The 22,099-nt window shown below is 47.4% G+C and overlaps 1 protein-coding gene across 2 annotated transcripts in view; it reads right to left on the bottom strand.

Annotated features, from left to right (window-relative positions):
- The window catches only part of LOC144157755 (A disintegrin and metalloproteinase with thrombospondin motifs 5-like), a 57,908-nt gene extending 37,275 nt beyond the window's left edge, over positions 1 to 20,633 (bottom strand). For both annotated transcript variants that reach the window (XM_077688523.1, XM_077688525.1), the window contains exons 1-2: positions 20,527 to 20,633; positions 18,507 to 18,650 (exon numbers count right to left, since the gene is read on the bottom strand). In XM_077688523.1, coding sequence (XP_077544649.1) covers positions 18,507 to 18,650; positions 20,527 to 20,594 — 212 coding nt within the window. In that variant the 5' untranslated portion in view covers positions 20,595 to 20,633. The remainder of the gene's footprint in view (positions 1 to 18,506; positions 18,651 to 20,526) is intronic.
- Between the last annotated feature and the right edge of the window lie 1,466 nt (positions 20,634 to 22,099).

Raw genomic sequence — 22,099 nt, 5'->3', positions numbered from 1 at the left:
ATAAAGGCAATAAGGATTTTGGGAAAACGGTGTGTTTTTGCACATTCCTCAATAATTACACAAGCCGTTGTTATATCCACTTCTTTTTTGTGTGCAAATGGTGCCAATACAGTTGCCCTAAAATCAATTTGATGATTTTGTCCTAAGATGAGGGTAAAACGGCCAGAAAGATTTTTGAATATAGATTCCTTTGGACGCGAAATTCAGTTGAATTTTTCTGCGATCGCATAGCACTCGCCATCTGTGTGCACTTTCTGCAGCCATGCGCTTCCGTAGGAGACCGCGTTATCTATACCTGTAAAGGAAAGTGCCCGACTGACTGACTCAAAGACTCTTCAACACCCAGCGAAAACTGGTAGGTATAGACACCTAAAATGTCGCGAGTTCATTTGCATAGAACCGTAGGTGCTCAGTAATGCTTTTTCGTTTTAAAATAGTGCCAATACAGTTTGCCAAAAATTAGTTCGGGGATTTTATCCTAACGTGCGGATAACAAGGCCAGCGACATTTTTAATTGACATCCCATTGTACGGGGAATTCCTTGTAATTTTCCCTCGTTCGCATAGCGCTCGCCATCGGTTGGCACTTTCTTGAACCACGCGCCTCCGTAGGAGACCATGTCATATATCTTTACACTGTGACTGATGAGCATCGTTTATACCTGCGTAGATACACTCCCCATGGGTAAAAATACCTTCCCTCGGCCGGTCCGCCTCTATTGTTCATCCCAAACGCAACTTCCTGCCTAATGCAAAATTATGTTTGCAATACGTCACCCCTCCTCACATGATATTAGAGTGCAAGCAATGCCCAAATCTCCCCTGTGTTCCATTCCCCATTTCCACCCCTGAACTTTCGTAAAACCTAGTGACTAGCAGCGGTCTGGTTGTCCAGACACTTTTGGCCTCCAGAGGCAAGGCTGCCCGCTCATCAAATGGCTGCCTAGTATAGGGAACCAGCCCCACTTCACCGTCTTAAAAAAACGTTTTTCACTCACTAACTCATTCGCTCGAGCGCATCATATTGGTAAAATGTGTTTAGCGAGAGTTGCAGTAATACCCGAGCTCCAGACATTTTCCATTACCACGCCACGCCTGAATTGGAGCCCACATATCGACAGCGGGTAGCAGTTCTATATTGTGTACAAGGAAATGATCAAATAGCTAATTATTACCACTAGCAAACAACTGAACACGTGCTATGCCCATTAGTGTTATTAGGATATCCCCCCCCCAGGCATAGCCAGGTACTACTGCGAACATATCATAAAACTGTGACCGACGAACATCGTTCATCCCTGCATAGATAACACTTCCCAAGTGTAAAAATGCCTTCCCTCTCCCAGTCAGCCTCATTGTTCGTCCCCAACGAAACTTGCTGCCGAATCCAATTTCTGTTTACAACCCGTCACAACTCTTCATACCAAATTAGAGTGCAAGCAATGCCATAATCCCCACTCTGTTCAATCCCCTCTCCTCCCCTCTGAGCTGTGCGATCACCTGGTAAATAGCAGCGGTCTGTATGTCTAGACACTTTTGGCCTCCAGAGCCAAGGCTGCCCGCTCATCACACGGCTGCGTGGTGTAGGGAACCACCCCCGCTTCACATGGTTAACAAAACGTTTTTCACTCGCTCACTTGCTTGAGCAAAATATACTGGTGGAATTTGTCTAACGAGAGTTGCAGTAAAATACGAGCTCCACACGTTTTCATTACCGCGACATGCCTCCTTTGCAGCCCACGTATTGACATCAGGCAGGAATTCTATATTGTGTACAAATGTATAATGAACTACCTAAATATGACAACTAAAAATATCTTTACAAGTGCTATGCCTATTAGTGTGATTAGTAGAAAGCTAGCTATTACGAACCACGGTGGAAGAGAGCACCGCGCAACCCAGGGAACAAACGAGCTTCACCGTCACCGTCCTTTTCATCTCCCTTCTTGATGATTATCCCCGCTAGCACAGTACATGTATACCGTCCTCTTTGCGAGGAATGTAAATATTTCCCCTAACAATATGTTTAAGTAATGACGGGTTCGGTAAGAATACACACAATGAAACGGCCGGACGTCTACATTGGCAAAGAATGCATAAGGCGAATGGGTATCCCTCGGTCAAGTGCCATATACACTTGTAAATATAAATACTTGAGAAAGTGAACGAGAACAAAGTCGGCCAGATAGTAGAATAGGAATAGCATCTGAGATAAAATCGGAAGGCGTGGGTTCTGTAGCCATTTAGATGCTTGTTTTTTTTCATTTCCTTCTTTCCTACGTAAATTTAGAAACGTTAACTCCATTACCATTAGTAAACAAAGACGCCTAACCATTCTCATATGCCTTCTTTGGCGTTGTATACTGCCGGCCTTTCTTTGTTTACATAAATACTGATTGATAGATAGATAGATAGATAGATAGATAGATAGATAGATAGATAGATAGATAGATAGATAGATAGATAGATAGATAGATAGATAGATAGATAGATAGATAGAAGATAGGTAGGTAGGTAGCTAGCTAGCTAAATAGATATATAGATAGATAGATGGATGGATGGATGGATGGATGGATGGACGGACGGACGGGCGGACGGACGGACGGACGGACGGACGGACGGACGGATGGATGGATGGACGGACGGACGGACGGACGGACGGACGGACGGATGGATGGACGGACGGATGGATGGATGGATGGAAGAATGGATAGATGGATGGATGGATAGATAGATAGATAGATAGATAGATAGATAGATAGATAAATAGATAGATACATAGATAGATAGATAGATAGATATAGATAGATAGATAGATAGATAGACAGACAGACAGACAGATAGATAGATAGATAGATAGATAGATAGATAGATAGATAGATAGATAGATAGATAGATAGATAGATAGATAGATAGATAGATAGAAATGATTTGTTCATTACCCAGCTACGCGTGCTTGCGGGGAGCCGGCGGTAGAACTGCTCCAACTCTAGGCATTGCACCACTTTAGCGTGGTCGTCAAACGCGCCCTCCTCCTTTAGCCACTCCTCAAAATTCGCCATCAATTTATACGCGAACTCCGAGTATGACTCATTTCTCTCTCTTTCACCTTCTTGAAACTGCTCCCTGTAGGTTTCTGCTGACAACCTGTACTTCTTTAGAAGACACGGTTTTACTTTGCTGTAATCTTTTGCCTCTTGTCTAGTCAAGCGGGCTACCACATCGACGGCTTCACACGGTAACAAAGTCAGTAGGCGTTGCGGGCAAGTGTGTTTAGGGAAATCCACTTTCTCGCATGTGCGTAAAAATTTACCAAAAATAAACCCATGTCCTCTCCCAACTTAAACGGTTGCATCAGGTCCTTCATTTTAAACGACAGCTTTACTTCTCCTCCACTAGAAGCCTCGCCAACACCAATACCGGTTCGGAATTTCAGGATTTCAAGTTCAGGCCGCTTCATGTCTACCTTATCTGCACGACGCTGGGCATCCGCTTCGGCTTTCTTTCTCTCTAGCTCATCGGCACGACGTTGTGCTTCCGCTTTCTTTCTCTCTAGCTCATCTGCACGATGCTGTGCTTCCGCTTCCGCTTCTCCTTTCTTTCTCTCTAGCTCCTCCCCCTCTTTCTTTTTCTCACCTTGCTCCCGTTCTTTCATAAGCTCCACGCACTCTTAGAGCTCATCATCGTCTGCCCCTACTGGTTCGATAGCTTCGATGATTCAAGGCTTTCTTTTCTGTTCGCGCAAGTTTAACCCGAACATTTTTGGCAACTCTAGGTGTTGTGGCTTTCGTAGCGACTTCATGTTCATGTCTGTCTCGAGTGCTGCCAACTGTTACTAAAAAACTACTTTACCCCGACGCACCAGAGAAACCGTGCGTCAAAAGAGTAATACACAAAAAATCCTTTACCCCGACGTACCAACGAAACCTCACGTCAAAAGAGCAATACACACAAAAAATACTTTATCCCAACGCACCAAAGAAACCTCGCGTCAAAAGAGTAATACACTTAACCTTCCTCGCTACACTTTTTAAGTAAAGCCTGGCAATCCCTCAAACAGAATGGCCTCGCACTCACTGAACTTTGCACTCATGCCTCCGTGAAGTCGGTTCCGATGCTCTGGAGTCGACCCATGCCTCATGGAGACGATCCCATCCGCAGTGGAGATGATCTCGCCGTGGTGGAGACGATCCCACTTGCTGCTATCCAGTGTTGCGGATCTCGTAGCATGACCGGTGATGGCGTTCGTTGATCCGGAGTTGGGGGCAAACATTAGGGCCGTGTAGGGTGACGAAAGAATTTATGTACAGATATTTACAAGGCGTTTGACTGAGTACACAGGGTTCTGCGCTCCTACGGGCACGAGATTCAATAATCTGCTTTGGTCCGCCCTCTTTCCCCCTTTTTCTCGGCTGACGTCAGGACGCACGAATCCGGGGCACCGAAGCTGATGTCGACATATTCACAAAGAGAAGGCACTTCCCTTCACAACAGGTCAGTCGGTTGGCTTCGATGGTGCAACCTTCCTTGAACACCAGCGTCTCGGACCCACAGGAAAGCGGCCCCACGATGCTCGGCTCGCAGCTGACGCTTCCCGCCGGAGGAACAACGCAGCACGCCTTTATTCATCCCTCCCTGCACCATTCTAGCTCATTGTGACTTGCCTTGCGGGCAGGCACTTGGGTTACGTTGAAGACACAGAAAGGTGCTTGTGTACAGTAGCAGGATTAGTCGCCCGCACGTCTTTGCGCAAAAAGCCTTGTCGCTCCCCGTCAATGAAGAGGGGGGGTGACAGTAACCAGCCAAAAACCAAACGACGGGAGGGGTTGGGTGATTAAACCCGATAATATTGCAAACGATCGTCGCAATGCCAATACCGCGATCGTAACAACGTCCATACACTAAGAGAAAGCACTCTTTCTATCGCAGAGGTCAACGTCCGGTTGACTTCCATGGTGCTTTCTTCCTAAAGTTTAAACCGTTAGAACCATCCAAGGCAGGCTGAAGCGACAGGAGGACGCCTGGACCCGGTCGGTAATCCGGCGTGAGGCACTCGCTGAATAGCAGCATCCCGGACCCACAACAAAGGGGCTCCACGATGCGCGGCTCGTAGCTGAAGATTGCCGCCGAGAGAGCAACGCTGCGGTACGCCTTTGTCAATTCCTCCGTGCAACATTCTTGCTCATTGTGGCTCGCCTCGCCGGCGGGCGCTTGGTTTACCGTGATACCGGGGAAAGCGCCTTTGTGTCGAGCAGCGGCACCAGTCGCCCCAACGTCCTTGCGCGCAAAGGCCGGTCGCTCCCCGTCGATGAGGGGTAGGGGAGACCGGCGAAAACCTGACGACAGGAGGATGGGGTGACTGAACCCGATGATATTGCGGACGGTCGTCGCAATACCAATAAGCCGATCGTAGCAGCATCTCCGGCCGGCGGGAAGCTCCCGATGACATTGTATTCCAGCCCGTGTAGGAGGGAGTCTTGCCCCAAGTAGATACTTCAGGCCAGTATGCAAAGACCTAAGTGAGTTCTACAAGAGGGTATTTCACTGTTTTAGCCCGACGAAGCAGTCGTAACCATGGCCAGAACGCTTGCGGGAACACCCCTGACTTTCCATGTCGCGGAGGGCTTCATGGCTGTCTCATGTGCTCTCACCAGTGCCGAAAAACACAAAAAACACAACTACAAAGCAAGCGAGTGCAAGGACAATCTCCTGAAACGCGACCAGGCTGCCTCAAAAGTAAAACAAACACACTGACTAAAAACCCATCTAATGTGGCAAAACTCAGCACGACAATATAAATTGAATAAAAATGAATGTGAACGCACAATACATCAAGAAAGAGACACACATGGATACCAACCGCAGAACTCAATATTAGTAATAAAAATATTTCAGGAAGAAAAATGAAATAATATTCCTCGAGGCCATTTCTACACAACGGGCAGCGGCGTAGGGCGTAGGCATTGTCATTCAGCTTCTCTTTTTTAAGGGGCTTCAAATGAGTACTGCTGCAAATCGAGGCTCCAGCGCCAGAGACGGCCGTTCTTAGCGGACATTGTCTGCAACCATGTGACGGGAGAGTGGTCAGTTTCTATAACGATAATGCCAGCCGGCGATGTAGGAACTTAGCTTTTGAACCGCCCACACGAGGCACGTGCACTCCTTTTCGGAGGCGCTGTATGCTTCCTCGCGCACTGTCAGCTTGCGAGTGGCGTAAGGCAGGCGGTGCTCGTCACCCGTCTCCCCTTTCTGGCACAATACCAGCACCATGCCTCGATCACTAGCCCCGCACTGAATGACAAACGTTTTGCTGTAGTTTAGGGCTGCAATCACCGGCTAGCTCGTCAGCGCTCTTTTCAAATCATTGAAAGCGCGCTAGTTCTTCTTCACCCATTTTATCGTAAGGGGCTCAGTTTTTCGTAGGGCGTCAGTGAGTGGGCTGGCTAACTGAGAATACCTGTGAATGTTTCGCTGGTAGTACCCTGCTACGCTCAAAAAGGAGCGTATGTCGGTCTTAATACGGGGCTGCGGAACATCGTGAATTCCAGCTACTGTGACTTCTGAAGGCCGTCGGTGCCTTTCACCAATCACAAGGCCATGAACCAGGGGGGAGGGGTTCGTACGATAAGCTTCTGGCACAACCAACTAATTAAACTGTGCTCCCTTCTTGTTGATGTACTTACGGTACTGCATAGCATTCCTTTCCAGAAAAAAGACATTTACCTTTGCAACTGCCTCGCTTCCGTCCAAGTTAATGCTCTGAAGCCTTGCATCTCGTCTTGTTTCAGCTATCATGGTAGCTCTAGTTCCCCCTAAAAACTCCTACAAACTGTTGGACTTGGGTGGGACAAAGACCTCACCTGATAGGTCATAAAATTCTTCCTTGTCTCCGGGGTTCTCCTCGAGTTTAGAGTCTTGCGATGTGCCCTCAATTTTCGTTGCACACAAAGGCGCCTCTACGCTTGGATGGCTGCTCTCTCCCATGCACTGATGGGGTACCCCCTCCTCTGAACTGGGCGCTCTCGCAGCCGACTCCCGAACTTTTGAGCAAGTCAGTGCTTTAACGACTACTCCAAACTGCAAGCCCTGTTGCGCAACATTTCATCAGAACGTTTTGAAAGGAGGTACGGATATTCAGGCGGCAACCTGGGCGACACCGCAGCCTCTGTGTCAAGTGTCCCGAATGGACCCTCGATACGTATCCGCAAGATCGGAAGACGCATGCTGTTTGCCTCAACCACTTCATTGATGCATGTACATTCGCCTAAAAACTGATCTTCTGTTACGTAAGATGGATGTACTACATCTATAGTTGACGCGGAATCACGGTGTACTGGGCAGCATTTACCGTTCACCGTCATCTCCTGAATGTATGGTTCCAGCAGCTTCCTATTCACATCGCCCTCACCGGTCGCCAGAAAAGCTACCCTCGGTATCCGACACACGGATGCCACGTGAGACGGCTGGTGACAATTCGAGCAAGTCGGTGGTAGCCTCTTCTGGGAAGCCTTTTTCTGGTGCTTTGCTTGGTCTTCTGTAGTTTCCGCTTTGTCACCGTCATGGAGCTTCAAAACTTTGTCATTATAGCCCTTGTCTCATTGCCATAGACGCTGTCTCATTGCCATTTGGGTTTGAACCCCCGCTTCGCACCTTCCCTCATTTCACTAGCATGACGCAACAGGAAGTAGTCAGCGAGCTCGGCGGCTCGTGTCACCGTTGTGACATCTGATTTGTCCATTACCGAGCTACGCATATTTGCGGGGAGCCACTCGTAGAACTGATTCAAATCGAGGCTTTGCACCACCTTATCGTAGTTGCCAAACGGCCCAGCCTCCTTTAGCTACTCTTAGAAATTTAGCATCAATTTATACGTGAACGCTGAGTATGACTCATTTCTCCCTCTCTCAACTTCCCGAAAGAGCTGCCTCTAGGCCTCCGCTGACAACGTGTATTTCTTTAGAAGACACGATTTTACGGTGTTGTAATCACGTGCCTCTTTTCTCGCCAAGCGGGCTACCACATCGGCGCCTTCACACGGTAACAAGGTAGGAAGGCGTTGCGCCCAAGTGTCTCTAGCAAAATCCACTTTCTCGCATGTGCGTTCAAAATATACAACAAGTAAACACATGTCTTCCCCTCCCCCTTAAAGGTTGCATGAGGTCCACCTTTTTGAACGACATCTATACTCCTCCTCCACCAGAGGCCTCGCCAACACCAATACCACTTCCGGCTTTCAGCATTTCAAGTTCGAGCCGCTTCTTCTCTTGCGTATCTGCACGTAGCTGTGCTTCCGCTTCTGCTTTTTTTCTATCTGGCTCCTCCTCTGCTTTCTTTTTCTCACCCTGCTCCCGTTCTTTCATACGCTCCAGACACTCTGAGAGCTCATCGTCGTCTGCCCGCATTGCTTCGGTAGCATCGCTGATTTCTGGCATTCTTTTCGCATAGTTTAAGCTTAACACCTAGGAGTTGCGGCTTTCCTAGGGACTTCAAGTTCACGTCTGTCTCGAGTGCTGCCCACTGTTACTACTAAAAACCCTTTACCCGGACGCACCAAAGCAACCACGCGTCAAAAGGGTGGTACGCTTTACTTTCCGCGCTACACTTTGTAAGCAGAGCCTGGTAATCCCTCGAACAGAACAGCCTTGCGCTTACCAAACTTGACAGTCATGCCCCCATGAATTCGGTTCCGATGCTCTGGAGTCGACCTGTGCCTCATGGACGCGATCCTGTCCGCAGTGGAGATGATCTCGATGTGGTGGAGACGGTCCCACTTGCTGCCAAACATTATTGCGTATCCGGTAGCGTGACCGGTGATGGCATCCCTTGGTCCGGAGTTGGGGCAAACGTTGCGGCCGAGTAGGGCGAAAAAAAGAAGCTTTATGTACAGATATTTACATAGCGTTTGACTGAGTAGACAGGGTTCTGCGCTCCTGCGCGCTCGAGATATAATAACCAGGTTGTGTCCACCCCTTTCACCCTTTCACCCGCTGCTTTCATGTACGCAAAAATCATGAAAATTTGTGGCACTGAAATTGACGTCCACCCACTCACTAAGAGAAGGCACTTTACCTCTCGCAAAGGTCAGCGTCCGGTTCACTTCGGTGGTTCTTTCTTCCTAAAGTCGAAACCGTTCGGACGATCCAAGGTTGAAGCGACAGGAAGACGGCTGGACCCGGTCCGTATTCCGGCGTGAGGCGCTCGTTGAATAGCAGCATCCTGGACCCACAACAAAGGGGCTCCACGACGCGCTGCTCGTAGCGGAAGATTGATGCCGAGAGAGCAATGCTGCGCTACGCCTTTGTTCATTCCTCCGTGCTACATTCTTGCTAATTGTGGATGGCCTCGCCGGCGGGCGCTTGGGTTACCGTGATGCCGGGTAAAGCGCCTTGTGTCGAGAAGCAGCGTCAGTCGCCCCCATGTTCTTGCGCGCAAAGCGCGGTCACTCACCGTCGATAAGGGGTAGGGGGGGCCGATTAAAACTTGACGACGGGAGCATGGGGTGATTGAACCCGATAAAATTTAGGACGGTCGTCGCAATAACAATACGCCGATCGTAACAATACATAAGGTCGCATATAGGACAATTGGGACGTTGTCTTAGTACCTGTCTTAAGGAGCACCGAGTGTTCGGTCAACCGACTGCTGTATGAAGGAATCTCGCATGGCAGGGCGCTAGGTACAAGTTTTCTGCAGCTTTCCATAGAATAGTGGTGCTGTTCAAGTGACACGATAAGAGGACGAAACAAATCTTGGAAGTGCTCTGTACAGTGCCGGGCGTCGAGGGTGAAAGCGTCAGCACTACATCGGTGTCACTTCTGGCAAGAAACACCGTGTTTCTTAGAGACAAATTTAGATAACACATGCATGCGTACAGGGATGTAATAAGTGGTTCCGTGCGTATATATACTCTTTTGTTCTTTAAAAATTCTAATCGCTAGTACGCGCACCAATATTTTCTGTTGTCACTTTTATACTCTTTTTTTCTTCTGATTTCAGAGCTCAGTGTTTCTTTACAAAACAACCGCGCTCTTTAGCGTCTCACTGTTTTTTGTGTCACTTGCTCCTCTACGTCCACATCTATTCACCCGGATACTACCTTAAAATATTTTAACCCGTAATAAATCATGCCGATTCATAAAAACTAATCTAAATTTATAATTGCAACCATGCATCCTAATTTTGTTAATAAACCTATTGTTATCGATGCACAGTCACGACTTACCCTACCGCTGCAGCGACACAACAGGCCGCTGAGTCATCGATCCTACAAACGGAAAACGAAAGGCTGGAATGTAGGAAGGGAACAGTGGTGGCGGTCGAAACACGAATGTCCTTTCCGCGATCGAGTCTCACAAAATGGTAAGCGCTGTCCAAGGAGCGTCAGTCGACGTGTAGCAAATAAATTCCTGGCCGGGCCCCCGTTGCGATAACTATATTTTAACAGTGTTAGTTATTACAGTGGCGACGTAGTCAATCCCGCTAGCGTTAAAGCTAGAGTTGACTGGACGAAGAGAAGGACGAAGGCCTCTCGCCGGTGCTTTTGCTCCAGTTGTGTCGCTATTTTCACTCTCCGTGTGCTGAGTAATTAAAAGTGCTGCCTAGTTTTATCCACACGGTACATTTTTGGTGGAGGGTGCGGGCTCAAGAAGATAGCGTTGCTGGAGACGAAACACCTCGAACGGAGCTCACTCCTGTTCACCAACGCACCAGTAGTCGACTCGAAGTTGCTTCACCCGAATTGGGTCTGCTGCCATCGATAACCAGGGCATCGACAGCGCGCATCATCACCTCAACTACGACGCAGACCGTCTGTTTCGTCCCAGGTCAGTTCTTGATCCATCAGCCGCGAATGAGGCCAATATTTACCGGCGATGTCTTTCAGGACGCTGAGGACTGGCGTGACCTCTATTAGCGCGTCGCGAGTTTTAGTGGTTGAGATGCAGGGCTGAAGCGGCGACAAGTGTACTTCTCGCTCGACCAGCACGCGAGGGCGTGGTTTGAGAACCACAAAAGGGAGTTCCCAACCTGGGACGAATTTCATAATAGGTGTCTGGTTGCCTATGCAAGAGGCGACCGGAGGGAAAAGGCCGAAGCTGCGCTTCACGCCAGAAATCAGCATCCCAACGCGAGCATGGCAATGTACTGCTAGGACATGTACAAACAGCTGCGTTTTCTTGGCTACGTTATCAGCACAAAACGAGTGTCCCCAGACCCTGAGAAGATGGCGGCTGTCGCAGGCTTCCCTAAACCACCTGACAAAAAAGCTGTTCGGCGTTTCCTGGGACTCTCTGCTTATTACAGGCGCTTTGTAGAGTATATATCGGACATCGCAGAGCCCTTCACACGGCTCACAAAAGACGATGAACCCTTTGTGCGGCAAGAAGAGCAAGAAGTCGCTTTGAACGACCTCATAAATCGGCCACAAACAGCTCCGGTTCTTCCTCATTTTGACGAACATGCCGATACCGAAGTCGACACAGACGCCAGTAATGTCGGTCTCAGCGAGGTCTTCGTGCAGTGGCAGGACGGTGCGGAAAGAGTCCTAGCGTACGCAAGTCGCACACTCTCCAAAGCGGAGGCCAGTTACTCAACGACCGAGAAAGAGTGCCTCGACGCAGTCTGTGTCATCAGCAACGTCTGGCCACACCTCTAAGGTAGGCCATTTAAGCTCTTCAGCGACTACCAAACGTTGTGGTGGCTGGCAAACCCATCTGGGCGCCTTGCTAGATGGAGCCTCCGGCTGCAGGAGTACGACATGAAGGTTGTCTACAAGTCCGGACGCATCCATAACGATGCCGACTTCTCGTCCCCAGTGCCTGTCGACTCACCAGGCCAAGAAATAAAAGACCTACCGTTATATAAATACAAGAAGATCTACGTCCGAAATTGCCCAACTCCAACGAGCTGACCCAGAGCTGCTACTCATTATCCAGCATCTGAACCGCCGTGAAGTTCGTATACCGCCCGCATATATCCGCAACATCGCCTCCTTCAGGCTCTGGAACAGCGTGCTTTAAAAACGCAATTGCGAAAACACGAAGGAGGCTTTTCTACTTGTTGTGTCGTCGGCAATGCGTGCGGAAATCTTGTATGCCTGTCACGACGAAGCTTCAGCCGGACATTTGGGTGTCATCCGTACAGTATCGAGGATTCGTAAATAGTACTTCTGGCCGAAACTTTTGTAAACGTTCCAGCAGTACGTCAAGAGCTGCCGTGAGTGTCAAAGAAGGAAGACTCCACCTTTGAAACCGGCAGGCCTTCTAAAGCCGATAAAACCGCCTACAGCACCATTCGAAAAAGTCAGTATGGACCTTCTTGGCCCATTTCCGACGTCCACAGAGGGAAATAGATGGATAGTGTTAGCGAAAGACTACCTGACGCGTTATGCGGAGACAGCGTCTGTATTTCGGGCAACGTCCGCGGAGATTGCGGAGTTCTGTATGAACAGCGTTGTTTTACGGCCGGGGGCTCCGCAGGTCGTAATAACAGACGAGGGACAGCCTTTACAGCCAATCTCATTCAGTCTATAATAAGGTTAACTGACAGCACGCATATGCGAACGACAGCGTAACACCCGCAGAACCAACGGATTGACCGAGATCAAACAGAACCCTCGCCGACACGTTTTCCATGTATGTTGACGTCGAACACAAAATATGGGATGACATTCTAGCGTACTTAACTTTCGCCTACAACACGGCAGTTCAAGCAACTACAGGACTGACTCTCTTCCAGTGGGTTTACGGTCACACGGTAACCACTACACTAGATTCGATGCTACCCGTTCACGAGGACGAGTACAATGGTGACGTCAACGACTTTGTAAAGAAGGCGGAGGAAGCTCGACAGCTGGCACGACAACGAATCAAAACTCAACAGCGTTTCGACGCAAGCCATTACAATCAGCGCCACCGTACTGTGTTCCACAACCCCGGAAATGTGGTGTGAGTGCGGATGCCAGTACTCCAGCGGGGCCGACATGAAAAACTGCTTAGCAAGTACTTCGGGCCCTAGAACGTGGTGCTTCACATTAGTGACGTCAACTATGAAGTCGCTCCCGATAGCAGGTCGCCCTCCTGACGGCGCAAGTCCACTTCCGAGGTCGTGCACGTCGTACGAATGAAGCCGTATTACTACAGAGACTGTTCCCGCTCATAGCGCCCCCCCCCCCCCCCCTTACGCAAAGGCCAGTGTGGAAGCTGATCTCTTTGCTGACGACTCTACGTACTTGGACAGTGAGGCGCCGCATCGTATTCATCCGGATCCGAAGCCATACTCTCCTCGCAATACACCACGGCATTGGGACGGTGCTCGTAGAAGAGGGGGGTAATGTAGCGGTGTCTATTATTGCAGTGGTGACGCGGTCAATCCCGCTAGCCTTAGCGCGAGAGTGGACTGGACGAAGAGAAGAACGAAGGCCTCTTGCTGGTACTTTTGCTCCAACTGTGTCGCCATGTTGACTCTCCGTGTGCTCAGTAATTAAAAGTGCCCCACACGCTACAATATTTGGACGAAACTCATGGAGACTGGCCGAGAAAGGCGAAATCAGTACGCAGTAAACTTCATAATTGCTTTGCTGTAGCTGACTTTCCCGTACCACAGGAATTACTTGGGTGCTCACCCTTCTGGCGTAGCCTAGCATTAGCTGAAGTGAAGGGTGGATTTTCGCTGGCGTTGCGCCCATAAAGTAAACAAAGCTAACTTTCAGGCAACCAAAGTTACAGATGGTATGTGGCCTGGGGTTCAATAGTGGGGCTTTCGAAAACTGCATGCGACCCCACGCGTTCTTGAAAACTTCCTTAACTCGAAGTGTTTTCGGTTCAGCATGGCGTGACGACCCATTGACGGCAGTGCTCTACTTATCCAGAAAATGTATTAGATGGTTAGGCTTTGTATATGCCCACGCCTATTTCATGGGGAATTTTTTCGCGCAAACATCTGGCGCTTGCGTTGATTGTTAGTGCAGTTATTTGGAGTGCAGGGGCGCTGAAAAAATTAGCTTCGGTACATCGCCAATTTCACACAAAACGTGGCGACCAGAGGGCAGTTTTGGAATTAAACAAGGGACTAAAAACCCGGCTACAGCAACGGACCGCAATAAATTACTGGCGTGGTAAAATAGAACACAACAAGTCGTAGTTTTACCGAGACCAACGCGCAACACGCTGCATTCGCGATCTGTGTGCAGCATGATTAAACCTGGCATACAATTAGTCTCCGCTACCCTTGAATGCGCTCTCTGGTGAACAAGATATCTGTAACTTGATTACACATCAACTGAAAAGGCACTTATAAATTTCGAAGCCACATGAGACACCCGAAATAGCCTCACGATACACAGACCAATGCGAGCGGCGGTATGCGGCTGCGGTGGCGTCTTCTCTCCCCGCAGTCCTCTAGTAACTGGCCGCCTAGAACAGCAGTGATCGCTGAAACATGGCGGCGCTTCGAGAGCGCCGAAAAATTCTGCTCTATACTTCGTGGTGCCTTTCGGTATTCTTTGAATAAAGCCCCTGGATGTAACAGTAGTGCATTCTTTTAAACCGTTACTTCGTAAGTAGAAATTGAGCCTACATCGAAGGTATAACAAAAAGTCAGGGCACCTACGCAGGCTTCACAGCTTAATGCATGTTGCTTTCTACTTGTGGCTGCACTGTGACTTCGAAATGAACCTGTGCAGCGGGTGCGTTGTTGGCGAGTTTCTGGCGGCCGGTAAAAGGGCTAAGGTTTCATGCTTCGACCTGCATAGCTGACAGCGGGTGGATAATGATATAGTATGCACTTGTGCAGTTTAATGTGATGTTTTGGCTGCAGAACGTGTGCTTTTTGCCTTGGCATTGTAACCTTGGCATTGTGAGAATACGGTTTTCTTTGAACTGTGCTTTGAAAATAAATAAGCATTCCTTCCAAAAGAAACTTAACAGAAGCGCTAACCCTAAAAGTGCATCCAATATATCGTCAAACCTTCAAATCCCTAAATCACAAGCGAAGAACAAACCCAAGGAACATTTTTCTGTCAAATAAACGCATCTACTAACGATTTCGATATATTGCCGCGAACCATGCATTGGGTTTGTTTATTTGTGTTTTGCTTTTACCGCCCGGCTGCGCCGGTCTGTGTTATCTCCGTGCCAAGGGAAGCGCGTGTTCCATTCTTTCTTTCTGTGCCGCATGTGTTATCTGTACTGATAGGGAGAGCATTCCGATCTAACGTGAACATCCCGGAATAATCTTCTTGCAACTACAATGTTCTCGATGCGAATCGACGGTTCCAGAACCACGCGCGCCGAAAGATAAAAAGCCTGCAGAGCAGACGCCGGGGCATTCGAGTCTGCGACGCTCGCTGACGCAAGTCACTTTGTTGACCGCTGCTTCGCCGCCTCTGTATTCTTTTGAGTTGTTAGGGGAACACTAGTTCGCTCCAATAAACTTGTTTCTCCTGCAAGACAACTGCGTCGTCCTTGGCTTCGTGACAATATGCTGATACGGGGTTTATGAGCTAAAGGAGGATAGGTATTATATCGTACCCTTTCTTTGTTCTTTGTCATCGAGCTATTTATTTTTCTCTATTTCGATGTAAGCCTGGTTTCACCCACGTGCAGTGCATCCATACAGGTTATCAGAGGGTTTTCGTCAACAACCGGCCTGAGGGTAAATGCGTCAGTTTTTTGACAGAACGCCATTGATTCCACTAAGAAAGCTCTCGCTTGAAAATTTCGTTTTCGAAATCTGTCGCGTTGATTTCCCAGAGAGGCTGCTGTATACATGACAATGAAAGGAATGAACAACACAAAAGTTAGCGCTGTTAGTGTCGGCAAATATTTACCCCTCACAGAGCAGGATATACACGCTGTGGTGTACTTTACAGCTAGTTGTAAGCTTGATTCCCGTTGTGACACCACCACCCAATGACTGAATCATTGGGTCAGCCAGTTTGTCATGACCGAGCGCGGTCACACGCTCACCATTAAGTGACAATTTTCAAGCGTTCCGAAGCGTAGATACCTACTAACTAGCACATTACTTATGTTGGGCATTTGTCAATGCTTGGTAAGTACGAACGCATTCAGGTCTAACATATATGTGTATGTGCTTTCGGTAAATTATCAAAATATACGAATGCAAATAAATGCCCTCGTCCAGGCAGGTAATTAGTGAAACGCTTGCTGGAACATGCCAGATTGTGTCAAATACGGCTTGTAGTTTTAAGTGGCATATCAATCGTTCGTGCTACGTTAGCATGACCGCCCACAAGAAACTGCCTATATGGTTGCCATATTGTTGAAGTGAGCTTTTGAGTGCGGGGAACCCGAGAGCTTCTTTCCATTATAAAGTCGCTCGAATGTTACCGTTTGTAACTAGCCACCGCGTGAATAATGAATAACAGATGGAGGGGGCCAAGTTGGCTTCCCGATATTTGTCCAATTACGCTGTGAGCTCTATCGTGGCAACCTGGTACCCGCCAATTGACGTAAAACTACTTGTCCTTCACTGACAGGTCGCGAGGCACAACTTGAAGATTGATAACGGTAGCTTAAACAGAAAGCGTTTTGCCTAACGTCACGCTTTGAAGTCTCGTGTCGTCAACCTGTTCCTATTCGAATAAAATGTAACGAAATAAACTCAAACTGAATGTCGTCGGGAAGCGTGGAGCCCGCCGACAATGATGATGATGGTTACTTGCTCTCCCTTTTAATCTGGGCGTCGGTTGTAAGCAACCGACTTGGTGGTTTTACTCCACTTACTTTCCACACACCTAGCTAGCCTAATAGAATTGCCTCCACCATCTCCCCCTCACCCCTGTTTTAATCTCCCATCGCTCCCGATCACCTTCCCCCCCCCAATGTACTAAATTCTCATGTGTATGATCACTCCGTGGGCGTACCCATCGCTTCCCTAATTTTCCTCCACCACCACTCCAGTCGCCTTTTCGTCACCTCTATGACTCTGAAGTTGAGGCTGTCTCACCCCAAATCACAAAGCCTCCGCCAACGTCATTTCCCTCGCGCCCAACGGAAGTCGTATCTCTGTACAGTCCCTGACAATGTGGTCCATAGTTTCCCGGTCACGACCGCCGCATGCACATGTTTCATCCTGCTGCTTGTAGATACCCCTGTATGCCCGGGTATCTCAGGCACCCCGCCAACAGGGTTCTGTGGCACCCTCTCCTGACTATCTTCAGCCTCAGCCTGACGTTGATACTGAAAGTTGTGAAGAGATGTCGCCACAGCCCCTCAAAAGTTCTATAGACACTCGATTAGGTTTTGAATAGCTCGAGGCAACTAATGCGCTGTTTGAGATTTTGGTTCCCATTTTGTTATTGGGTACTCATTTACAGACTGCCAACCGCTGCGTCCATGGTAACGGCGACGCGCAAAGATCCCCCACCCCAACACTGCATATGAGGAACGGTTGTTTCTTTGGCGCGCTGGGATTGGCATCGGCTTCGTAGTGCTAGGGAATCAGGTTCTATCCCGATAATGGGATGCGGCTTTCGTTACGACGCCTCTGTTTGGGCGTGGGCCACCGGGTGACCTACGGCAAGCATCCGGGCCCATAAAATGCTCCGCACCTATAAATGTCCACTCAACATGGCATGGAAGGAACATTGCTGGCGTAAAATTCATGAGTTCTCTGCACCAAAAATGTTCCTTCCACGCCAACCTTCAGGAAGCGGTTGTCGTCGCAAGACCACAACGGAAAGGTTTGCCTACGGCAGCCCCTACAAGATTGGCTAGTCTTCACTTAGCAAAGTTATAGGTTCTGAAAGAACAATACCTGACCTCAGTGGTTGTTGTATTGGAAGATATTTAGGCATGTCGAGAAAACGAGCATGTCTATAACCAATTAAAGCCTCAAAGTGAAAGCTCTTGGAAGTGCAGAGCAGTGATCCGCCAAACGGGCTGTGTTGCCCTTCTCCGCTCTTATCTACAACCCCTCAGTCTCGTCCTCTCTCTGTCTCACTCTTTTTTTTATGAAATAAACAGAGGCTTGCTCAATTGAATTTAAATTTTTTTCAAGCATATTGTATTTGCTCATTGAATTGTCTATAAATGCATTTCCGACAAATAAAGAGAAAATCACGTTATGTCATCATGCGATGCCCACAACATACCTGAAAGCTCCGCCGGCCATTTATTGTAAATACAGGCACAATCAGCGCAATTGTACTATTGCTAGGCATCATTACCTACAGATGCACTCGCTTGATTGCCGTAATCTGGGCTATTCTGTAAATGAATGCCCCCATCTTGAAACTTCTAACTTGTTACCTGCGGAAGGTTGATCCGGCTATACCCCCGCCCCAACTTCCCCATGCGAGCCTGAGTGGACGCAAATGAAAGGTTTATTAATGAAAACTCGTGCTTCTACTTTGCACCTCTAGGGACCCGACTAGGCGTCCCCAATATCCCATTGTTACCTTCAAACTAAAACGAAGCAGCTATTCAGGCACATGTAATTTTTTACCTAATGCTGCAATATAGGAAAGCTTTCAAGAAAACGTACTCAAGGAGGTCCGTGATCGAGTCTAGAGAGCAAGGTGAATACACATCTCCGCTGCTTCCATCCATAAACGCTGCCATGATTGCCCCTTTCGGTGGGCAGCCGGGGTACTTTTTGTTCTCTGGTCCATCATGCGGCGCTCCCAACCTGCAATAACGATACAAAGAATAAAAAAATGAATTGGCTGGAATGTAACTAGTTTATATTCATTGAGCATAACAAAATATATTTATTTTGTTTAGGTAATTTCGAGATAACTTTTGTGCTCGTGATGACAAAATTATAACTGAGAAAAAACAAATGTAATTTTTGTGTGGCAAGATGAGCTTGTGCAGACACGTAACATAAAACGGTGGACCAATAAGAAGCAGAATGTCTTACTTTGTTATTCACTTCTTTACGTTGTTATTATTCAAACGTATCTGGCTTTATCGAACATTAGTAGGCTGGCATTACGTAGTTTCCGCGTGTTTGCCAACCATGAACGTGATCCGTGACCGCCGTGCGCTTCTAGACCTCACACCGCACCACTACGAAGCGGTAGCAAAAACGCTGCAGCAGCGGATGGTGGCGAGTATGTGGCAGACGTGTTACATCGTCAACGGGGACGGTCAGCGTGGAATGCGATGATAGTGCACATTGTTGGCACGTTGTTTGGCAATAATTTAGAGCAACTAAACTAAAGCCTAAATATAGGCCTCACAAGAACGATCGTCGAGACTTTTGGGTATAGTAGTTGAAAACCAAAAAAATGGAAGAAAACAGCAGCAGCAATGACGAAGGCTGGCTCGGCGGCTTGTTTCCAAACGCTTCGATGCATAGCGCTCCACGTGACATGTGTGGCGTCATTGCACGTGCTATTCTATTTAGCTGCTTAGCTGCTGCTAAACTGATCACGCCGTTCGGACTCTGTTGACTCGAAGTTGAGTTCTGGGTTGTTGCATTGACGGCCTTGGTTCAAGCTTTTTTTTATTGCAGAAAAACTGAGTCCTGCGTGTTGTTTTTGTTATAAATGAGAATTTTGGATGTTTTAGGTGGGTTAAAGTTCATGGTGGAGGCTATGAATACGGTTAATTACGTTATGTATCACGCCAAGGCACATGTCACAGTGGTGCGCTATGCAGCGAAGTGCTTGTAAATACGACATCGTGTGCTAGGCCTAAAGTTATGCTTCCAGGTGTAACGTAGTAGTCCCGCAGGTCTATCTTGAAGCTAACGCATATGACGTTGTTGGGCATGTAATCAGGCCAATCGCTCGGTCTGCGAGACGTTGAGCTCAAAATAACGTGTAGCAAGGGTAATTGGGAAATGTATTTGTCGCTAGCTTCTAGAGTGCCATTCAACGGAAGAATGAGCGCTCCACTAAAGTGATGTGACGGTACCCCAGGAACAGCGTTTTTATAAAAACGGGTAATTAGTAAAACACACAAGTGGGAAAAGTCCAGGTGGATGCATCGCGTGCCCACATCTTAAGACACACAAGCACAATATCCCCTGAACCTTGTCTCACTGCTCGTTAAGGTGAGGACGAATCGTAGCTATGTTGTGCTTAGGATTGCAAGATTAGAACGGGTGTATCCACTTCAGTTCACAAACGATGTTTAGCTGCATGGGCACCACATATACCCTAGAAATCATTTTCCCATGCTCTTTCACATGTTTGAATTCCACAAGGCTGAAGATAACGGAGAACTCAGTGAAAACAACTGTGAAAATTCATGCAGCCTCTTTACACACAGGCGAAAAATTCCGCTCAGCTTTCATCTGCAAACTCAAATGGTGTGCACGCATTCTACAACAAAAGGGGCTCTTAACCAAGTATGTGTACTTTAACCTTTCTAAACTTCTAGTTTTGCGGATACTACGTATTCATTAGGCTAACATTTCAAGAAAACGTTTTTTTTTTGTTTTGGCAAACATATTTCTGGAAAATCAAATTGCAATGAAGAGAAATAAATAAAATTGACAGTTTCACTTTTGCACATCTTCTACGAAGAGGCAAAAAAAAAAACGCAGCACTCACTGGTGTCCCAACTCATGTGGTACAGTTACGGTGAACTGATATTGAGCCTTCAAATCTTCCACGATCATAACGTTACGAGAACTTTGGCACACATATCCAGTATAGGCCAGTCCTGTCAAATATAAGAAACAGTGTGTGCCTTTGCAGACTAAAAAACAAATACAAAATTGAATTCAGCATTATGTGCTCACGAAAACCGGAGTGCTGCTTCACTACACAGGGCCCGTAATACTAAAAGCTAGACGTGCGAATATACCGTCGGAGACTTAGGAAGAGCTCAACGACGAGTTTCCACCTAAGTACAGTAATAACGGCTACATGAAATGTTAACCAAATTAAACCAAGACTTAACTAGGCAAAACCATGCTTTCGCTTTGCGTATCCAGGGATAATTGCACAAATGACGTAGCCATGTTTCTTGAAAACCCAAAAGAGGCGCTGTGAAGACCATAATTACTTACAGATGTGATCAGCCCGGTCAAGCAATTTTTAATTTTTTTTCTCTCTTGAAGGACTCTATACTTTGTCGAAGCAGTTGAGCAAGCAATAGTTTAAAATTTGCGGCCATTGATGGCAGGAAAGGCGCACTGGTGAACAACTCGCTGTATTCATTAGTTTATGCTCGAAACAGGAAACACATACCCACTTGAACGAAACACTGCAAGGCACTTACTCGACTTCAGGGTTCCCTGTTCGCACAGTTCGATGATCAAATATGAAAAACGTTTTTGATGTATCGCGTAAGGCAGAAAGAAAATGGTCATGGGACTGCCTTAACTAGAGATTTTATCACACAGTATTGGAAAGAAGTTTTAGCTCCCGTTTTGTATGCACATTGCCCATCTACCGAAAAAAGTTATAACCCTTGCAAGGAAGCTTTCCGTTCATTCCGACATTATGATAACTAAAAAAATAGAAAAAAATATTCGAAAGGCCCCAAATTCTACCATTGTGGCAGATACAACAATGACGCCTCCTGAGACCTGATTTCGAAAATTACAACATCCCGCGGTCATTTACGCAAAACGTAGGAGAAAACAAACAGATGTGGTGCTTTAAACAAATGTTTTACAGAGCACCACATTTAAAGGTTGTGCCCCATACTTAAGCCCTTCTGCTCGAAAGTTAAATTTTTTTGTGGTGTCACAAACGCAGCAAGCAACACAACGTTTGAAGTACCAAGAGGGAGAACCTCATAGATACTATAATGAAATCGTGCATCGAATAATATGCGAACGCACCCCAGTGTTACAAATGTTAACACCGCTTCCTTGAAAAAACTTGAGTGAACATCGTAAGCTTTATTACATCAAGACTGCGTGAAAAGGGCGTCAAAATTTTCGCTAAAAAATTGCTGCAGCTTAGCTCAGCTATGCCTACATACCGAAAGCGAAAGTTTGGCATAACATCGTTAAGACCTGTATTTCTTTACTTAATTTTGTATTTAACCGTACTTATCATACAGGGTGTTGCGACGATAATTGGAACACTTTAAAACTTTTTCCTGGGCGCACCGCTGCTCTGTTCGCGCTGAAACGTCCCACGATGGTCGCAATTTGTGGTCTATTTTGTT

This window comes from Haemaphysalis longicornis, unplaced genomic scaffold (genome assembly GCF_048455015.1).
Source record: "Haemaphysalis longicornis isolate Haplotype H1 unplaced genomic scaffold, Haemaphysalis longicornis Haplotype H1 scaffold_10, whole genome shotgun sequence".
Classification (NCBI taxonomy): Eukaryota; Metazoa; Arthropoda; class Arachnida; order Ixodida; family Ixodidae; genus Haemaphysalis; species Haemaphysalis longicornis.
Note: the sequence above shows the minus strand (reverse complement) of the source record. Positions and strands in the feature narration are given on the sequence as shown.